Source organism: Kryptolebias marmoratus, linkage group LG13 (assembly GCF_001649575.2).
Source record: "Kryptolebias marmoratus isolate JLee-2015 linkage group LG13, ASM164957v2, whole genome shotgun sequence".
Taxonomy (NCBI): Eukaryota; Metazoa; Chordata; class Actinopteri; order Cyprinodontiformes; family Rivulidae; genus Kryptolebias; species Kryptolebias marmoratus.
The window spans coordinates 13,962,650-13,982,397 of NC_051442.1; the positions used below are offsets into that span (position 1 = coordinate 13,962,650).

The 19,748-nt window shown below is 44.5% G+C and overlaps 4 protein-coding genes across 6 annotated transcripts in view; 2 read left to right on the top strand and 2 right to left on the bottom strand.

Moving 5' to 3' along the window:
- Nucleotides 1–8,109, top strand: part of xrra1 (X-ray radiation resistance associated 1) — a 20,598-nt gene extending 12,489 nt beyond the window's left edge. The window contains exon 17 of the mRNA XM_025009515.2: nt 7,977–8,109. The gene's annotated coding sequence lies outside the window, so the exon portion shown is untranslated. The remainder of the gene's footprint in view (nt 1–7,976) is intronic.
- Nucleotides 1–9,907, bottom strand: part of chrdl2 (chordin-like 2) — a 20,954-nt gene extending 11,047 nt beyond the window's left edge. Inside the window, exons 1-11 of one of the 3 annotated variants that reach the window (XM_017431971.3) lie at nt 9,750–9,907; nt 9,293–9,405; nt 9,118–9,211; nt 8,895–9,040; nt 8,029–8,122; nt 7,597–7,658; nt 6,959–7,127; nt 6,607–6,795; nt 6,319–6,492; nt 6,056–6,148; nt 3,959–4,271 (exon numbers count right to left, since the gene is read on the bottom strand). In XM_017431971.3, the coding sequence (XP_017287460.1) occupies nt 4,138–4,271; nt 6,056–6,148; nt 6,319–6,492; nt 6,607–6,795; nt 6,959–7,127; nt 7,597–7,658; nt 8,029–8,122; nt 8,895–9,040; nt 9,118–9,211; nt 9,293–9,405; nt 9,750–9,819 (1,338 nt within the window). In that variant the 5' untranslated portion in view covers nt 9,820–9,907 and the 3' untranslated portion in view covers nt 3,959–4,137. Of the gene's footprint in view, nt 1–3,958; nt 4,272–6,055; nt 6,149–6,318; nt 6,493–6,606; nt 6,796–6,958; nt 7,128–7,596; nt 7,659–8,028; nt 8,123–8,894; nt 9,041–9,117; nt 9,212–9,292; nt 9,406–9,633 lie in introns of those variants that run through there. The other 2 variants (XM_025009517.2, XM_037979024.1) reach the window with 2 other exon arrangements.
- Nucleotides 9,908–11,235: 1,328 nt separating this feature from the next.
- spag7 (sperm associated antigen 7) lies at nt 11,236–15,212 on the bottom strand. The gene is made up of 7 exons (XM_017431907.3): nt 15,064–15,212; nt 14,374–14,441; nt 14,202–14,290; nt 14,033–14,117; nt 13,834–13,923; nt 12,262–12,418; nt 11,236–12,174 (listed from the first exon to the last, which is right to left on the bottom strand). Exons 1-7 carry the CDS (start codon nt 15,182–15,184, stop codon nt 12,050–12,052), a joined length of 735 nt encoding a protein of 244 aa, XP_017287396.1. The 5' UTR covers nt 15,185–15,212; the 3' UTR covers nt 11,236–12,049.
- A 2,070-nt stretch (nt 15,213–17,282) lies between these two features.
- Nucleotides 17,283–18,673, top strand: defbl2 (defensin, beta-like 2). The gene is made up of 3 exons (XM_037979205.1): nt 17,283–17,491; nt 18,185–18,296; nt 18,407–18,673. Exons 1-3 carry the CDS (start codon nt 17,392–17,394, stop codon nt 18,426–18,428), a joined length of 234 nt encoding a protein of 77 aa, XP_037835133.1. The 5' UTR covers nt 17,283–17,391; the 3' UTR covers nt 18,429–18,673.
- Nucleotides 18,674–19,748: the final 1,075 nt, after the last annotated feature.

The window sequence follows — 19,748 nt, forward strand, 5'->3', positions numbered from 1 at the left end:
CCCCCCCCCCCCCTCCCCTTCCATTCCAGCTGCTACAATCGCCAGAGCCAGGACTAAGCACGCGTAGCAGAATTAGCCTGCAGGACTCAGGCAGCTAACGGAGGAGATTTTGAGCAAAGACGGCAGATGAAGGCTTCAGAACGCGACCATTTAACGTCTGTCTGTGTTTTAATTACATCAGAGAGAAAAGCCCTCCGAGGCCAAAATTATTAGGCTTTGTTTTTGTCACTTTCAAAAATTCTGGTTCAGGCCTCCAGCGAGAGGCCGGGCACGTCTGACTGGTGTCAGAGTGTGAACAGAAACACAATGGCTCGTTGTCTGAAAAAAAAAAGGGAGTTCACGAAGAAGAGAGGCAGTGTTACTCTGAAGAGCCCACTCGTCTGTGGCTGCACTCAGACTGAGTCATGGGAACCACGTTCAGGCTTCGACACCTGTTGATCGAGCAGGCCTGAGGACAGACCGCACACAGGGCTGCAGAGCAAAAACACTGTTGCTGCTGCTGCTGCTCCAGCACACCCGGCTGCTCGGCCCGCAGTGTTGTTACATTAAAGTTTGGATTTATTTTTCTGCTGACGCCAAGACAACTACTTATTAAAAAAATTCTTAATTAATGCATTTAGCTCGCCTTCTTACCATCTTGCATGTCGACGTTTTAGAGCAGTGGTCTCCAATCCTGGTCCTGGAGGGCCACCATCCTGCATGTTTTACTTGTTTCTCTGCTCCAACACACCTGATTTGAATCAATGGGTGATTAACAGGCTTCTGCAGAACATGTAGAGGTGATTTAACCACTGAATCAGGTGTGTTGGAGCAGGGAAACAAGGAAAACATGCAGGATAGTGGCCCTCGAGGACCAGGATTGGAGACCCCTGTTTTAGAGGAAGAGCTTGCTTGATCTATTAGCACTCCGAGCACGTGATGGGGATGACTCTCGGCTACTACCACCCCAAATTCGAGCCGCATATCCATAAAACGGACAGAATTGTACCCACTTCTGTGCTGGCCACAGTCAGTTCGCTGCGGCAGCCGCCTTCAGTCGGGTTGACTTTAAAAGGCAATGAGTTGTAGTTTTACACCTAGTGATCACTTCCCCGAGCGTTTCATCAAAATCTGTTCAGCAGTCCACGAGACGTTTTGCTAACAGACATGCGGACACAGGTGAGGACACGATTTGCCCGCCTTTCACGGCGGTGAGCGATTAATTTTAAGCACTTGATAAAGACAGGCGTCCTGCAGTTTCCTCACGAAGTTACTACAAATATATTCAATGGTTTCCAACGTTTTTCTTTCCATGAGCCTCACCCGATGAAGATGTGTTTTGTAATCAAAGGTTCTTTGTTTTATTATTCATACATCCTTGTTGGCGCAGTGACAGAATAAATCTAATATATAAAAACAGAGTTTAGATATACTAATTTTCTCCCACTCTCCGTTGCGTCCAAGTCCAATGATGTGGCCGCTCGTTTTATAGCCATCTGTAAATCATATGCCTGAAACGATTCTAATGGATGGTCTCATTACAGGAATTTATTTGTCTTTCGCTTCACAATAAAGCGCCAGTTTCTGTCCGCTCCGAAGCCGTTTCTTCTCTGTGCTATAAAAACAGGCAGAGAGCAGAGGTCTGCCAGCACGCGACGTCCTGAGGAGAAGAAGATATTCCACAGGCGTCTGGGAGGGGAAGACTGAGGAGAGCAGCCATTTTATTCTTTTAGAGGCGGAACGATCAACCCGTAGATCTGTTAATGGAGGTGGCATCGTGTCCGTGAGTTTTAGGGTTCATTCGGCTTTTAATTTCCGCCAATAACGTTTCGTCTCCAGAGCGAGCGCAGTTCAGCCTTTAAATATTAGAACCTGTTTGCCGTAGCGACTATGAGCATTAAGCCGTCTAATGTGCCCGTTCTCACTGCGTCACTGCGGTTAAAGATTCAAATAATAACCAGAAAACACTCAGCTGAATGCTGCCCTTTAATGGTGTGGACACCGGCCATCAGTTTAAAGTTTTACATACAGAGTGCATTTAGATATACCAAAAGGGTCCAATGCAAAAACACAACTGGTGAAGATATAAAAGTGTTGAGATATAAAGATACTCCAAATATGGGTGCCGCTTTAACACCGATAAGAAGTGTTCACAAAGGCTGCGCTTATTAGTAAACTATTAGATGTGAAATTGTCGAATGATTGTTTCATTTATGAAATTAAACCAAAGATAAATGTTTACACACAGTAAACGTATGAGAACCTGTTTAAATAAGGTGACAACTCATATTTACAGTCCCCCCTTAAAACCCCGTTACATTCTCAAAACCTTCCCATCCGTTAAAATGGGGCGCCTTTTCCCCAACAGATACAAAAATACTAAGTGTTTTTATATATTTGCTGAAATGGATTGTTGGGGAAGTGGTGGTCCCCGATTGTTAACACCAACAGCATGGTTACAGAAGACCACAAAAGACCACTTTATCTTTACACCAATCACCCACCCACTCCCAGTGGATCCCTTGTTTCTGACGGTGACCAATCATAGGATGGACAATCAACAGTGCACAGATAGTTCCTGACCACTACAGATGAAAATTATTGCACAAAATCTGCAGTTTTGGGGAAGCAGCGCTCAGCTGTGTAGTCGTCACTGTTCAGCTTTTGTCAAAGTTGCCTAAATCCCCACGCTTTTTTAAACAATCTTAACTTTCAGGAGAGAATGGTCACTTCCTGCACACTCATCACCTATCAGCGGCTATAACGTTACGGCTGAGTAGCAGTTATGCAGAGATACTCCTCATCTTCATTTGTTTCAGTTTCCAACCTATAAATACACCAAAGATAATAACATTTCAATTCTTCCCAATTCAGTTCAAAACTAAGATTGGTGTCAACCTCATCACCAAACTTAATCAACCACGATACATCAAAAAAATATATGAATCATTAACTTTCACTTGTATAAATAGATAACCAAGTGCACAACATATAAGGAATATACACTGTATTGCCAAAAGTATTCCCTCCTACATCCAAATAATTGAATTCAGGTGTTCTAATCCCTTCCGTGGCCACAGGTGTATAAAATCAACCATCTAGCCATACAGACTGTTTCTACAAACATTAATGAAAGAATGGGTCGCTCTCAGGAGCTCACTGAACTCCAGGGTGGTGCTGTGGTAGGATGCTACCTAAGCAATAAGTACAGCAGTGCAATTTCATCCCTACTAAATATTCCTCAGTCAGCTGTTAGTGAGATTATAACAAAGTGGAAGAGATTGGGAACAACAGCAACTCAGCCACAAACCTCCAAACTTCATGAGTCCTTCAGATCAGCTCAAGAACAATGTGTAGAGAGCTTCATGGTATGGGTTTCCATGGCTGAGCAGCTGCATCCAAGCCTTCCATCACTAACTGCAAAGTGTCGGATGCAGTGGAGTAAAGCACAACGCCACTGGACTCTAGAGCCGTGGAGACGTGTCCTCTGGAGGGACGAATCGTGCTTCTCTGTCTGACAATCTGATGAACAAGTCTGAGTTTGGCTGCTGCCAGGAGAACGGTTGTTGTCTGACTGCACTGTGCCAAGTGTAAAGTTTGGTGGAGGGAGGATTATGGTGTGGGCTTTTTTTTCAGGAGTTAGTTCCAGTGAAAGGAACTCTTATTGCTTCAACTGACCAAGAAATTTTGGACAATTTCATGCTCCCAACGTTGTGGGAACAGTGGGGATGACCCCTTCCTGTTCCAACATGGCTGAGCACCAGAGCACAAAGCAAGGTCCACAAAGACATGGATGAGGGAGTTTGGTGAGGAAGAACTTGACTGACCTGACCTCAACCTGATAAAACACCTTTGGGATGAATCAGAGCAGAGACTGAGAGCCAGGCCTTCTGTCCAACATCAGCTGACCTCAGAGATGAGCTTCTGGAAGAATGGTCCAAAATTCCCACAAACACTCCTACACCTGTGGAAAGCCTTCCCAGAAGAGTTGAAGCTGTTATAGCTGCAAAGGTTGGACCAACATCAGATTAAATCCAATGGATTAAGAATGGGATGGCACTCAAGTTCATGTGTGTGAAGGGAGGCGAGTGAATACTTTTGGCAGTACAGTGTATGTTTGTCATACTGTTATTGGTATAATGACAATAAAAAAGGCAGTCAGGGTGAACACAGGCTGTCGGTTTGCTTAGGGTTTAGGAAAGTTACTATCTCCCGAATGCCGTCCTCACAAACGGTGGTCGGAGAAGATTTACTTAGGTTTTTTCCTTCTTCTTTAAATTTTCCCCACGTTTCTAAAAAAAAAAAAAAAAAAAAAAAAAAAGAAGCCATTTAGAATTTATGAGAATCAGGTACACAAACACACAAAAAGGGCAAAGTTGGGATGAAAAACTATTCCTGTGGCATGTCAACACAGAATTCATCCCTTTAAAGGGAAGAAACCAACATGGAGGCGTTTTACACTAAGCTGTAGTTTATAAGACTGTTGCCAATAAGGTGCATATCTGGATAAACTGCCAACGGTTCGATAGATTCGAAACACTAGAGCAGTGTTTTTATGTTCTCAGTCAGTCCTCTCACACCTGCTCCTCGTACCCATTAAGCTCAGCTGTCCTCAGTTTCCTCATCACTCACAGTATATTTATACTCCTGGCTTTGCTCTGTCGTACTGGCTCGTTCTCTGGATTGTTCCTTTTGAGCTACGTTCACACTGCAGGCAAATGAGACCCAATTCCGATCCCTTTGTCCCCTATGCGACGCATACCGGATTGTTTTCTAGGAAGTGAATGTGACAAATCAGGTCTTTTCAGTACGCGGCCCTGAATTGGATACATATCTGATGTTTTTCAAAGCGGCCGCAGTGTGAACGTTCACATCGGATGAAAGTGGCGGTCCCTCAGGTCAAAGTCCCACCCACTCTTGGCTCCGACTCTCCATCCACACACGCCTCGCCACAGAGGCAGCAGCCACAGCTCATCGTTAACATTTGCGCTCTTTTTCTCCTCCTTCCTCTTTTATCTTTTACCGTTTGGATGCACAGTCGGCTCCGATTGGACAGTAACTTCAGATTTGAGAGGAAAAAAAAAAATTGGAATTGAGCATTAAGACCTGCAGTGTGAACGTAGCTGTAGTGTTTTGAATTTTGCCGCCACATCAGCAATTTGTTTCTTCTGATTTGATTTTTTTTTTATCCCCGAGTGCTTGTGAGGTCCGCATCCTTGAGCCCTATTCAACAAATCTTGACAAAAACCTTGATACAACGAGATACAGTTCAGCCTTTAGTTTTGTTTCAACCCACTGCAAATAAAGCCGTTATAAAACGACAAACCAAAGGAATGATTCAGCACCGTTTAAATGGACTGAACTTACATGGCGTCTTTCTACCCATCTTCACACACATTTAAACACCAATCTGCTACATCTCTACACTTCCAACCAATGGGACTTTATGAGCTAATAAAAAAATTAGCTCAATTATTGACGATTTATAAACAGTCCATGTTTGAAAATTACCTGGCTCACAAATACTAAAAAAAGAGTCGTAATGCAACATTTAAAGAAAACTGTCAGCAGCAGACATGTAACACTCTTTCAGTAATTCTGCAAAAAGCCTTTTCTGTATAATAAAGAGTAAAGAAAAGGCCCTTCATACCAGCTTATAAATGTAAGAGCTTTAAACTCCTGCTGACGTCCAGATACTATAATAAACAACCAAGTTTCACCTTTCTAACAGCCCCGACTGTAAAATAGTTCAGCCGTGGTGAGACTTTAAAGCAGAAGGACTGAAATAATTACCAGAAAATGATGTCAGAACACTCTGAGCCGTGCCCGTAAAACTGCATGACACACACGCTTTATTTCAAGTCTTATTAGGACCCGGGGTTTCACGTTCCTACATCAAATCCAGCCCGTCGGACAGTTCTTGCTACATAAAACTGAGATAATCACGCTGCACTCAAGCCTGCGAACCAATAAATGGCGTCTAAACTGACACAGAGTTGAGGTTTTATGTTTATTTTTCCAACATTTGTTGTGGATTGAAATGAAAATGGGAATTAAAAGTGAATCAAGAACCGACCTTCGTCAAGCGTCGTAAGAAGTTTGTAATTTTCTGGATGGTCCGTGATGTCTTTTCTTTGAACGTCACCGATTTCCATGATTTGTAAAACGCCTGTGAGGGGACACAAAAGGCCATCATTTCAAGTCAGAGTCAAGTCAAATTTATTTATGTAACACTTTTCAGAAACGAGGCAGTTAAAAGTGATAAACAACAAAATAATCAGCTCAAACGCTTTACAATTTGTCCAAACCCTCGAGCTGCCCGCCTCATTCCTCCTTCACCTTCTACAGTGTTCCACACTCGCACTTCCACTTCAGCCGTACTCTGTCTTTCGACGGCGATGATCCTCATCGTGTCCGGTGAGCTGGCTTTCAGAGACGAATCCACTTTGTACACCAGGAGGTCATTTTTAAACCCAGAATAGCACCGGGTCTGGTTAACGTCAGCTTTACTCTCTGGAGAAATGAAAAGAAAAAAATTTAGAGGATAGTGTTCCTTTCCAAGCAGTCTGATGTCAGTAAAAGAGTCCCTCCCCTCCCTCCCTCCCCTCCCCTCCCCGGCTCAGCTACCTGGACAAGTCTTGCAGCACTTCCCTGCTGGTTTTATGGGATGCTTGCATGGATACTGGTTGGGGCATGTGATGCGTTTGCAGTCCTGGAGGCCGTCGGCACAAGTGCAAAGGATGCATTCCAGGACCTTCCCCAGAACTGGATGCCACATGTCTCCATGCGAGTATGTCCTGCCGTTGTATAAACACACTGAGGGGGAAATGGGAAACATCTGAGTGACGCTCCACACGCGGAGACGATCGCAGACGTGTGCGGAGCATGGTGGCCCCCGTTAAAAACAACAACAACAACAACAACAAAAAAAAAAAACTGGATACCTACGAGTGACGTTTGTGTTTGGACAAAGGCTCACCTTTTCGGTGCTTCCTCTGCATCAGGAACTTGACAGTGGTCTCTGAAGCCCCTCGGAGGTTCAGTTTGCCCAGGCTCGGGCCCCTGGAGGAGGTTCTGATCCTGGGCGGGGTGGCGTGGTCTGAGCGCAGCCGGCTCTGCTCCGTGAAACACTGGTCCACCGAATGCCTCTGGTGTAAGCAGAGATGGGATAAAAGACAGTTACACGTCTAATCGGCTGTTCTAAATTACTTATCTTGGGAGCGTCCCACCAAGGAGCCGAAATCAGAAAAGACAGCCTGGCCGCAGACGCTCGAAACACGTTTCAGAACCTCTGAGCAACTCCACATGGAAAACCAGTGGAAACGAGGGCAATTACCGAACCGAACGCCCCGCAGATGTTGGAATAATTGTTTTGCTCGTCTTCAAGGGTCACAGCGCACACAATTTATTTTGCAATAAACTTCACTCTAAAAGCAAAGCTGATTATCCGACCCAGAGGATCCTAATTTCTCTGCTTGTCCTTTTGCCAACGGGACTCGAATCTGGATGTTATAATTAGGGTGCAGCCGAATAACTGAAACAGCTTGCGGTCTCCTACGACATGCAGATTCTCCAACACAGGCAGGGCTTTAGCATGCAGGAGGCTCAAGAACGTACGACTCCTCTGTTCAGCTGCAGGTTTCCATCCTCTGCTGACGAGAACCCACTGGAGCCGGGATCTATGATAATTAAAGACATGAAAACATAAATGAAGTAATAGGAATAAGAACACAAATAAGGATGAGAATAGGAATTTAAAAAGAATAGGAATGGGGCGTTGTTGTGTTCTTATCTTATTTAACTTGTTAATTTAAGCAAAATGTACCTTTTTTTTCTTTTGAGCATCATTATTCATCGATTCAGATCTTTATCTCGACTATTCCAGCCTGTATACTCTAATGATCATACCTTAAAACTACTTTTTTATTATTCCTATAAATTATTATTGTAGATCAGCCTTATTGCTCCTTAAAAAGCCACGTCTTTATTTATTCCAGGATGGAGACGGAACGAAAGGCATCATTTTCTGCGGCGGAGGAGTTGGACTACCTTTACACACCAAACAGCAGGTATCTGGAACCGACACCGGCGAGGAACAAGAGACGGGCTGGCATGTTTTCAGGGCACAGAAGATGTTTCCATTCTGTGAAAAAGAGAAAAAGAAAAACACCCTAAATCCATGGCTTGGGAAAATAAAAAAAGAATCAAATCAAGACATCAGAATAATCTACTGCAAAAAAAAAAAATAAGAACTCCACTTCGACTTTTTTTCTGTGACATAAAATCTACAAATCTTGGAAACTGTGCTTTTTATTAGTGACAACTCAACAAATTACAAGAAAAACAACAAACAGTGAAACGTAATCACCATAATTTATGTTTTTTAGGCACTGTCTTCTTGTAATTCTGTTAACTTCTCATGCCAGGAGGCCCTGTGACAAACAATTTATTGCCTTTTCTGGATTCATTTGGGCTTTTTCCTGCCATCCACAGCTTAAAAAACAACATATTTCCACCAATTAGACTCTTGAAACGAAAATGGGATTCAGCCACGCCTTCCCTCTTTTCCTGAACAACACTAACATCTATAATGTGGCAGCACTGATGCTCTCAGTGCAGAAACTGAAGGAGATTTTACACTTTAAACAACGTGGAGCTGCAACTTGGGAGATGTGCTGATGTCTTCTAAAAGATCTAACTGCAGGAAAAGACATGGAGGTGTTTTTGAGCTCATCTGTTTCAGTGGAGAAGAACTGCTTTTGCTCTTAATTTCATGCTTTCCATTTTTTAATAATGATATTATTTCACTAGAACAACATATTTATATATGACTAAAACATTCAAGCAGTCTAAATAATAATAATAATAATAATAATAATAATAATAATAATAAAGCAAAATGAGATTGAGCTCACTGAGCACGTGCACATGGCGCACTGGTTGCTCTGCTTGGACGGGAAGAGGTCGTGTTTGGTGAAGGTCTCTCCGGGCTGATAAAGACTTCCATTGTGCCTGCAGTACTTGGCCGAGGCTCTCAGTCCTGCGGGGATCCGGGGCTCATCTGTGGGGGTAGGACACGTGAGACAGGAGGACAGGACGGTCCCTCTGTCTGCGCGTAAAGCGGACAGTCCAACTCACCTGCGCATCTCGGACAGCAGCGCTGCGGCTCGGTCACTGGGTTCTCGCACGTCAGGGCAGGACACTTGATCGTGTTACATTTCACGTGGCCTGTCTGAGAAGGGCTAATATCAGCACTTTATCCAAAAAAACAAAACAAAAAACAGTTGGGAATCAGTCGAGCAGCTTTGGGTACCTCCGCGCAGACGCAGCGCATGCAGAACATGAACCCAAACGGCTCCAGATAGGGATGCCAGCTGTCCCCCGGGCTGTACGTCTTGTCTTTAAAGGTGCAAAGCACCCCGGAGCCTGAGGGTCAAACGCGACATTTTAGATTTACCTCGGATGGAATGGGGGCACAAACATGCGCCGAAGTCTGTGCGCGCTTTCCTGCGTCCGCGAGGGCTAAAAGGGGGCATCAGGAATCCCCCGATCAAACCTTCACGTTGCTTCAGTGACAGAGGGAAATAAGCCTCAAAGCCAAGAAGCAAAAAATAAAATAAAATGAATGAATAAAGAAATTAAATCTTTAAACACCAGTAGCGGGGCTCGCCCGGAGACGTGCACCAAAGTCGGCGCGCCGCGCGCCCCTCGGAGCCCCTCGGTCCTCTTGCCTCCCGCACGTTCAGACACCAGGGTTCCGGCGCTCTTACCTTTCCGGGCCCGCAGCTCCGCGGATCCGAACCACAGGACGAGGCACAGGAGCGACAGCGTGCGCTCCATTGTTTATTCATTCATTTATTTATTTATTTTACGCGCGCCTGACTGGGTCTCCGGTGCGCAATCTTAAAAAAAAGAAGACAAGAAAAAAAAGTGCGCATCTGCAAGTAAAAAAAAAAAAAAAAAAAAACTCCAATATTTGTCCCTGTTAATCTGTGGCGCCTTCTTCAGGAGACAAACTGGGATGACAGGAGAGGGGAAAGGCAAAAATCCAACAGAAGGAAAAAAGCTAGAGAGATGGTTTAAAAACAGCCAAATCCACAAAAAATTTAAAGTTTTTAAGTTTTAATTTTTTTTTTTTAAGAAATAAACTAAAAGTTGCAAAAATGATGCCAAAAGCATTTAAAATATAGAAAAAAGGCCTCCTTAATGCATATAAGTTTGTGGACCTCCTAATTAGTTTATGTTTCTGGGTAAAAATGACCTTAAATGTCATATTTGTTAATGCAAACTAGTTTGTTTTTAAAACCTCAGTTTTTTTGAAAAAGTGAGCTAAACCAATCAGGTGATTTCTCTAATGCTGCAGCACCTCCTAGGAAACAGGGGAGTGGTGGGCTGAACTAAAGAGAGCAGAGAAGAAACAGGACCCACAGAGAGCGAGCAGAGGTCTTTTTTTAAAACAAAAGAAATAAAAAGAACATGAATCCAAGGCTGTCAGCTGCAGAACACGAGAGTCGCTGACAAACTCCAGACGGAGCAGAAGAAGAAGCAGGACGCTCTGTGGACAGGAAACCTTGGAGGCTCCAGGACTAACAGGAGAGCCGGAGCTCATCTGTCAGGACTTCCTGTCACACTGGAGGAGGTTATTTTTTTTAACCTTCAGTCAAGGGAGAGAGGACACATCTGAGCGCTCAGCTTATCTGGATTTAGTTTCTGAAAATAAAAACAAGCCCAAAGACAAAGAAACAGTCCTGATTTTAAAGGATCATTACGCCCGTCTGCAGCCACCGGAGAGGAAACAAAACTTCACAGCTCTGTTCGATTTTAGCTGGTAATTTTTAAATTTTTCGTAAACCTTTTACAAAATGTTTCCAGCTCTAGAGATGGAAAGGGGAAAAACACACGGCCAAGCAAATGTTTCCAATAGTCTGGTGTCAGGACAAAATGTCTGGATGTGGGGAAAAAAAAAAAAAAAAAACAATTGTTTGCTCACCGAGATTATCACACGTAAACATAACCACTTGCATCATTTTAGGGCAGTGAGATCAGGTCTTTGACCGAATCCTAAAGACCAAACAAACAGTGAAAATAACATCGATATCAGGTGAACTGCTGCCATTTACAGTCAAATAAATTCTAGTAGTTATATATGTACAAGTGTGGAATCAGAGCGGAGCAGCTGGAGCTGGACTCTGGAGGGAGCACGAGCTGAAATAATCTGCTTAGAGAACAGGAATGACGGCGAGACGTAGGCAAAGGCCTAATACTAACCTCATTTATTAACACACGTGGAATTAAAACAGGGCAAACAATGTTAAAACACAAACAGAAAAAAAAAAAGACCCATACTCCATATTAGTATGAAGTCTTTAACAAGCCAACAGGTGGCTCCAAACTAATAAAATACAAACAGGAAAAAAAAAGATAAACAGTCATAAAACACAACTCCAAGTCAGTACAGATGTGTAGTAATTGTATTTTCTGAAATTGGCTTTCCCCTAATGGACACGCTGATGTTTGCCAAGGTGCAAAATTAAATTAAATCAACTGAGCAGAGAGAAAAAAAACAACAACAAAAAACGGTTAAGATGCAGCGGTGCACTGGACATCTGGACTTTTCAGCTGCAGTTTTCTAAAACTTTAAAATCTTCTCCTGCGTGGCAAAGGGTCGAGCCTTTTTATTAAAAAAAATATCTAAATGCTTGTCTGGTTTCAAATTTCCTTAAAATAAAATAAGGAAATATTAAGTTTAATTTAGGTGGTGGACCACCCTGAAAGTCGAAAACTACCTGGTGATACTGTTACGGTCCAAACTTGTGCGTGAAAGACTGGAGACAAAAACGTTCAACAAACACGGATAAAAAACGACCTCCTGGGATCGGACGCGCCTCGGCGTCCTCTGCCGAATGAAGACTTTTCGGGTCACAGTTTTATTCCACAGGTTAAAGGCCTGTCAGCCTATAAGTTAGACTTTTAAATATGTGAAGCAAGAGCGAACCGCACCGGATGACGGAGAAGACGGACACCGACGCGCTCACACGCCACAGCAGACGAGGCGGGGGCCAGGGGAGGCTCAAGAACTGCCGCCGCCGCTGCTCTGTGGCCCCGAGTCGTCCTCCCGCTTCTGTCGCTTCTTCGCCCTGATCGCGTTCATCGCTTCCTCTATGGAGCGCGTGTCCCGCTTGTTGGCCACCGGCACTGAGGATCAAAAAATTCCCAAACAGCGTGAATGAGGGGTGGGGGCGACTCGAGCCGGAGTAAAGTCGGGCAGTCACGTGAACTCACCGCAGCCGTACGTCCTGTTGGCCTCCAGCGTGTGAGCGGCGTCTTTCGCAGCTGAAGTGCCGATCAGGTGGCTGTATTTGTCTCTGTAGTTGGAGTTGGGACACGCTTGTGCCTCCTCTGCCTCAGCAGAGGCAGCTTCTTCCAAAGCAGCCTGTTCCTGAAAGGGGGGGAAGGCAAAAGGAAATGAAAATCAGTGGTTTCATTTAACCACTGATCGTTACGATACAGCAACGAGCTAACTGGCACCGAAATCTTCAGATTTATAATCAGATCATTTAGAAATCTAAATGTGTTTACCATATTTTCCGGACTATAAGGCTCACGTAAAAGCCAACAGTTTTCTCAAAAAACAACAGTGCGCCTTATAATCCAGTGTGCCCTATAGTGCGGAAAGTGCGGTAATAAAAGGCGTGGCTGAAGACAGAAGCAACCAGGTGAACTCTGCGGTGCATTGCAGCACGCCGACAACTCGGATTCAACCAAGTGATCCAAGCTGACGAGACACCACTCGACAGGAGGACGATGACCCGACGGACAACATAAAAGCTGCGTCAGGGTTTGCTGAGGTGAAGAAAAGGAATATTCTACATCGGTGGAGTCGGTCGTGTCTCCTTCACCATGTCGAGCTGTAGTTAGTGTCTTTTCTCTTAGTTCGTTCAGCTGATTCTGAAGCAGAGGGAGCTGTGATTCTTACACACTTCATCTGCTTTCAATCTCAGGACTATGAACTTTCAGCAGACTTTTTTTTTTTTAGAAAAGAATTGAATTTTCCCTAAAACAAATAATACTGTTGCAGTTTAACCAGCCATCTTCTTTACCCGCTTCTTATTTCCTGGTCGCGGGGGAGCTGGTGCCTGTCTCCAGCAGTCACTCTGTGAGAGGTGGGGGACACCCTGGACAGGTCGCACGTCCATCACAGACAAACGAGACAACCATTCACTCTCACTCACACCTAGGGACCATTTAGAGTTACCAATGAACCTAACATGCATGTTTTTTGGTCTGTGGGAGGAAACCGGAGCACCTGGAGTTAACCCAAGTGAGCTCAGGGAGAACATGTAAACTCCACCCAGAAAGGCCCCAGCTGGCAGCCGATCCGGCGACCTTCCTGCTGTGAGGTGACGGCTCTAACCACTTTACCGCCGTGCCACCACTGTTACAGTTTTTTGTTTCTTAAAAGGTAAAATGGAAAAACATACAATGAAGTAAAAACAAATACTAAGTCTGGTAGAGAGGCACTGAAGACCAGAAGATCTTCTTACAGCCATTTCTCTATAAAAAGCCCAACTCTGCAGTCCTACATATTCCTGCTGCGTCCTTGCCAGCGCTCTGGTCTTTATAATTATCAGGGATCTGACATTTCCCAAGATGACTGAAGCAAGACAACGTTTCAACTTGACCCTGCCCTACATCTGTTACAGCGCCTCTTAAACTCCTCGGGGATGTGGGTCTTTTTCTAGGCGTTAGTTGGTCACCGGAGAGCTCACTCAGCTCCTCCTGCATGTCCCCCAGCTGCATTTTCACGCTCTTACTTCAGTGTGTAATTTAGCTTCCATGAAAAAACAGTTTTACTTTTAGTCTGCGCCGCTGCTCCGCCACTTTGGGGTCCCACTTCTCTCCTTTGCGGTAGGCCTCCAGCTCTTCGTCCGACGGGGCGAACTCCTGCCGCAACACGAGGAGGCAAACGGTTACATCTGATCAGCACGTCGACAACTTCAGACAATAATAATGAGACGTTTTCCGCGCGTCCAAACACAAGGCACCTGATTACCTTTTTAAACAACATAACGTAGCGACTCTCCTCGTCCTCCCCGAAAGAAAACGAGGTCAGGCCGGCCACCTCAGCGACGTCGTGTCTGTAAGGAGAGGCAGACTGAGATGAAACAGCGGCGCGGCTCAAAAGGCTCGGCTTACTGGAACGAAGTTATCTCTCTGCTCACAAAATGCTCCTTTCAATCTTTCCCATCGGATTGTATTTCCGCTTCTGCTGTGAGCTGTCCTGGATGAAGTCGGACACCTCCTTCTCCATCTGCACACCAGAGTGATAAGACACAAACGGCGTTTAAAAGGACGGCCGCCTCAAAACGAAACAGGTTATATGTAACTGCTCACCTTCTTTCGAAACTCTGCTTTCTTTCTTTTCTCCATTTCTTCCATCTTCTTGAGTCTTGCGGCTTGCTCTGCAGGGAACAAAATGACATTTTTTCAAAATATTTCTCTTTAAAATACCTTAAAGGTTCCACAGTAAATAGAACATTAAGCCTTAGCATTTGTTGGCCTGCAGAGAAGCACATTTAGGTGCCTAAAATCTCGATATAAACAGCAAACAAACAGCCCATAACATTTTATTTGAGTGATTATGAGTAGGTCTGGCTCTTTGTGAATAAATAAATCCTGGGTGCTTTAATGTTACACAGCACCACAGTGCTAACAGGCCAACCGTGTGTTCTTAAAACAGATAAATAAATGTTGTTTTCACGGGGGGGAGATGATAGATTAAACCAATCAACCGCTAACTTGGACGTGACGAAACAAAAGAGAAGCACAGAAAAATAAAGCTTTCCGGTTTTGTGATTGTTTGTGTAACAGGAGCTGCCTTTGGTCCACGAGTGGGTCAGGACGCTTTACTGAGGCGGTACCAAGTCTGTGCGTGAAAGCTGAACTGTCCAATGAAACGCCCCGTCCGCTTGTCCTTCTTTAAATGTAGGTTGCCGACAACTAAACCCCGAATAATGGTCGCTGTAACTGGATCACGCAGACCTAAAAGCAGCCTTTATTTTAACAATTATATAAGTTTAGTACCTCGAGCCTTTCGCCGGCTTTCTTGGTCGCCGACAGTTGGAGGTTTCTCCATCGAATTTAGGATAGAGCCCAGGAGGTCTGCCATCTTGGAACGATAGTTACACCGTACGGAAATGCGCATGCGCCGGCGAGCTGCGTCTTCTTCTTCTCTGGTTTAAAAACAGACATTTTTAAACGTCTCCTGCCACCGTGTATCGTAAGTTAAACCGCTTCTGCACTAAAACCATGTCAGACACATAAACATTAGTTAATATTATTGTTTTGTTTGTTTGAATCAGTCAAATCCTTACTTTAGTCGCGTTTTGATTCATCGTTGTTTTCATTTTTATTCTGACTTTTATTAAAAATGTCTGCAAGAATTTATTAAAATACATTACTGAGCAAAAGTTTATTACCACCTATTTTTAACGCTTTGCTTCCAAGTAGGCAGGTGTTGTGGTAATGTTTTAAAAGGAGCTCGAAATGTAGTTTTTTCAGACTTTCTGAAGGTACAGAGTTCTCCTTAGTCTTAGACCTTGCACCTGACCATGACAGCGTGTTGTGCTGTGCACTCGAAAGCTAAATAAAGTGGACAAATAGAGGATAAAACATGAAGTGTCAGGTTTAAGAAGAAATTCACCTCCATTAATCGATCATCTACTGTGATACGTCAGGTTTTTGGCTAACAGCACCTTGGGAATCATCCTGTTGGTGCTAAATGTACCATTTTGTGTGACTGGGCTGTTATTTTTTTAGCTTCTGCTAAACAAATGGAAACAAATTGGGATTTTTTTTGGCTGGCTGCTGCTGTCTCTTTCCAGTCCTCTCAAAGCCCAGCCGGTCGAGGCAGACGGCCGCTCGTCCTAAGCCCAGTTCTGGTTCTGGTTCTGCTGGAGGTTTCTTCCTGTTAAAAGGGAGTTTTTCCTTTCCACTGTCGCCAACCTGCTGCTGAGGATGAGAGACTGCAACAAAGTGAAGATTCAGCACAATCTGCTGGCTTCCTTAATTAAATAACTTTCATTAATTAGCTTTTATAATCAATCAATCAATCTTTATTTGTATATCACTATCTCACACTACAACGTGACCAAAGTGCTTCACAGGTAAAATAGGCAAAAATAGTGAAATAATGAGATAAAAACACAGTGACACAGGATAAAATAAAACCGTCCCAATTAAAAGCCAAGGACAATAAGTGAGTTTTTAGAAGACATTTAAAATCATCCAAGCTTCTGGCGGACCTTACGGATAGCAGGAGGCTATTCCACAATTTAGGAGCAACAGCTGAAAAAGCTCGACCTCCTTTAGTCACCGGTTTAGTCCTCAGGACAACTAAACGCATTTGGTTCTCAGATCTCAGCATCCTACAAATGTCTGTACATGTTTTTGTACAGCCCCCTGAGACGACTTTTGTTGTGACTTGGCGCTATATAGATAAACTGAATTGAACTGAATAAACAAATTGCCCCACAAAGTAGTGCTAAGCTGTCTGTTGTTTCTTGTGACCGTCAGAAAGTCTACTTAAAAAAAGATTACGAGGAAGTTGGACCTACTGGAGCCAAAATGTAATGAAAATGAAGGATGACTCAAGACTTTTGCACTAAACCGCAGGTCTAAAAGCACACAAAGCTTTTAGGAAACTCTATTCAGTTATTTATTTTGCTGGAATCTGAAAGTCTGATGTAAAAAGAATAATAATTTTCCTTCTCTTCACCTCCTGTTTTTCTCGGTCACAACATACAATGAAGAATTGCTTCTGACTGAGCAGGAAGAATAAACAACCAGACGTCCTCGTGGATGCACCAGGGGGCACGCTTTACACGTGAATGTGTGTGTGTGTGTGCGCGCGCGTGTTCATACCTTGTTATTGTTTCGCTAACAATCCTTCCGCGCGTCACCGGGGCAGCTTGTTTTGTGCCGTGCGATTGTAGTTTCACAGCATCAGCAATAACGCCGCTGCCATACTCAAACGTGGACGAGCAGAAGGCCGCCTCGGAAGCCCAACGGGACCCGTGGAACAAACGGGACTTCATCTGCAATTGCAGCCTTTGCCAAGCCTTTTTTTTTTTTTTTTTTTTTTTTTTTTTTTTTTTGCTTTTGAACAAGTCCTCGGTGGTCTGTGTTCACTCCTCTGTCCAGCTGCACAGCAGGTAAGCATCCGACAGCTGCTTTGTTTTTAATACGTCTTCGTTTTGATGAAAAAATGCAGAGAAGTTTTGGAAAAATCACAAGGGGCTGGTAGTAGTTGGCTGACAGACCTGACCTCCACCCCTCAGACACCCTCTTTTTAATTACCTTTTGTGACAGACAACGGTGAACTCCTCCCACCGCGCTTGAAATGCTGTATAAATGCGGCGTCTGTCTGTCGGCGGCAGTGACCGAAAGCTAAACATGAAGGGACTGAGCTTGGTGTTCCTCGTGCTTCTCCTGATGCTCGCAGCTGGGGAGGGTAAGCAAAGGCTGCACCACTCCTTTCGGATCATTTATAGGATAAGTGCTCTGACCGCTCTGCCGCCAGCCGGACCCGGCTGTTCAGGTGGATCTGGGGGGCTAGTAGTTCCTAATTTGGGCTTTTTTAATTGTCACATTTCAATGCAACAGCAAACAAACACCATTACCACCCATGTCACCTACATTAAGCTAATTAAAAACCTGATTAAATCTGATTACCTGTTCTGTTAATATAGGACAGAAAGGGATTCCAAGTGATTTCAAAATGATCCAGCCTAATTTTGTCCGATTTAAGAAAAACAAAGGACCTCTTTAAGCTCTCCAGTGTAGCAGTATTAGCCTTTAGCAGTGCTGTGAAAGCTATTTAGTAATTTTTAGCAGGGGGAAGAGGGAGAGCAAGTGAAGTGAAGGCGTTAGGAGCAATTTCCTCTCCAGTTAACATCAGACAGGGTGCGAAAAACTTCAGAGCAGAACCTCTTCGGGGGGGGGGGTCAGCTCCGAAACGTGAGTAATTCTGCGGCCCGTCGGCATAGTTCACATATTTTTGTGAGCCTGGCTTTAGTGTCATGAGCTTGATGTAGGATGAAATGAGAACATTTGTGTCTCTAAAAGCTGTTAGCATTTTATAAACGTTACTTATCAGGACCAGTGGAAGAGGGAATGTCCTGATTTTTTCCTTTTTTATCTACAGAAAAAGATCCAGAGCTGCAGTACTGGACCTGTGGGTATAGAGGACTCTGCAGACGGTTCTGCTATGCCCAGGAGTACATCGTGGGTCAGCACGGTTGCCCCCGGAGATACAGGTAAGACTGTCGCAGCATCAGACAGGTTGAATCCAGCAGTGCAAAGCCACGGCAAATGAAGGCTGTCTGTCTGTACGATGAACTCAGGTTGGACTCCGCTGGTTTTTCAGGTGCTGCGCTGCGCGGTCTTAGCGCTCAAAGACGCCCGCACCGTGTCGAAGCACATAGAGGCTCGGACACGTTTCTGGGACGCCGGTCTTCCATGTGGACGAGCCGCTGGCATGCTTCCTCTCACCGTCATTGGCCTCCAAACATGTGGGATCTAACAGAGTGCCTCTGTAGCGAAACAGGCTGAATTTGCTCCCGTCAGAGCAAATATTAGATGTACTAATAGTGATCTGAATTGCTGTGCTGCCAATAAATGCATTGAAATACATGCACTGATGTTTGGTTTCTGTTCAAATGCAATGTCCTGTTCTTCACTGGGCTTTTGAATATTAAAAACAGATATTGCTAAAACATATGCAACAATCTGTACCCCGTTCAGCTTCAAATAACAGTATGATGGGCAGTCTGGTCGGGCCTGGCGTGCTTCAGCTCAGTGCTGAACCGACACCAGACAATGGCGGTCAAGTGACTGACCCAGATAGCTGCGGCGGAGCGCAGCTTTTGTGAATGAAGTGTTATGTCTCTTGTCTGTGTTGATGTTGTTCCACCGTTTCTGTCTGTCTGGACCAACGCGGCCCGGCGGGCAGACGGACAGCCCCCACAATGCGCCAGTCACGACTGCGAAGCAAAATTCATTGTCACATTGTGCGCGCCCGCCCGCATCTGACTGTGAAGCCGCGTGTGTCTTTGATGGGGACCTTTGGTTTTGTGGTTTGATTTTCTTTTTTTTTTTTTGGAAGAATTTGTCAGTCAGTGGCAAACAAATACGCTGACTGAGGCAAAAAAATAAATAATATATATTAATAACAAAACGTTTCATTATAAATTTTACAGAGTGAAATGGAGAAACCTGTATGCTGAAGCATTGAACTGAGGTAAAAACTTTCAACTCTTTGGATTTAAACAACAATTTAGAAATTAGGTCAGATTTCCATTCAGCAACACAGAAACTGATGTATTTTTCCATCTCGGAAGACATTCACCATGGGCATTGGGCATGTCCAAACTGGGAAAGACCCGGGACACGCTGGAGAGACTGTCTCGAGGCTGGCCTGGGAACACCTTGGACTCCTCCTGGAAGAGCTGGAGGGGGCGGCTGTGGAGGGAGACGTAACCTCCCTCCGTGTCCGTGACCAGAGGTTATGTGAGGTTATAGAGCTGTCGCCCCCCCCCTCCCGTGGCGTGGGGCCTTTCTGGGTGGAGTTTACACGTTCTCCCCGTGCACGCGTGGGTTTACGCCGGTTTCTTCCCACAGACCAAAAACATCCATGTTAGGTTGTGAGTGAGAGCATCAGTGATTGTTTGTCTCTATGTGTGCCTGTGATGGACTAGTCTCGTCCAGGG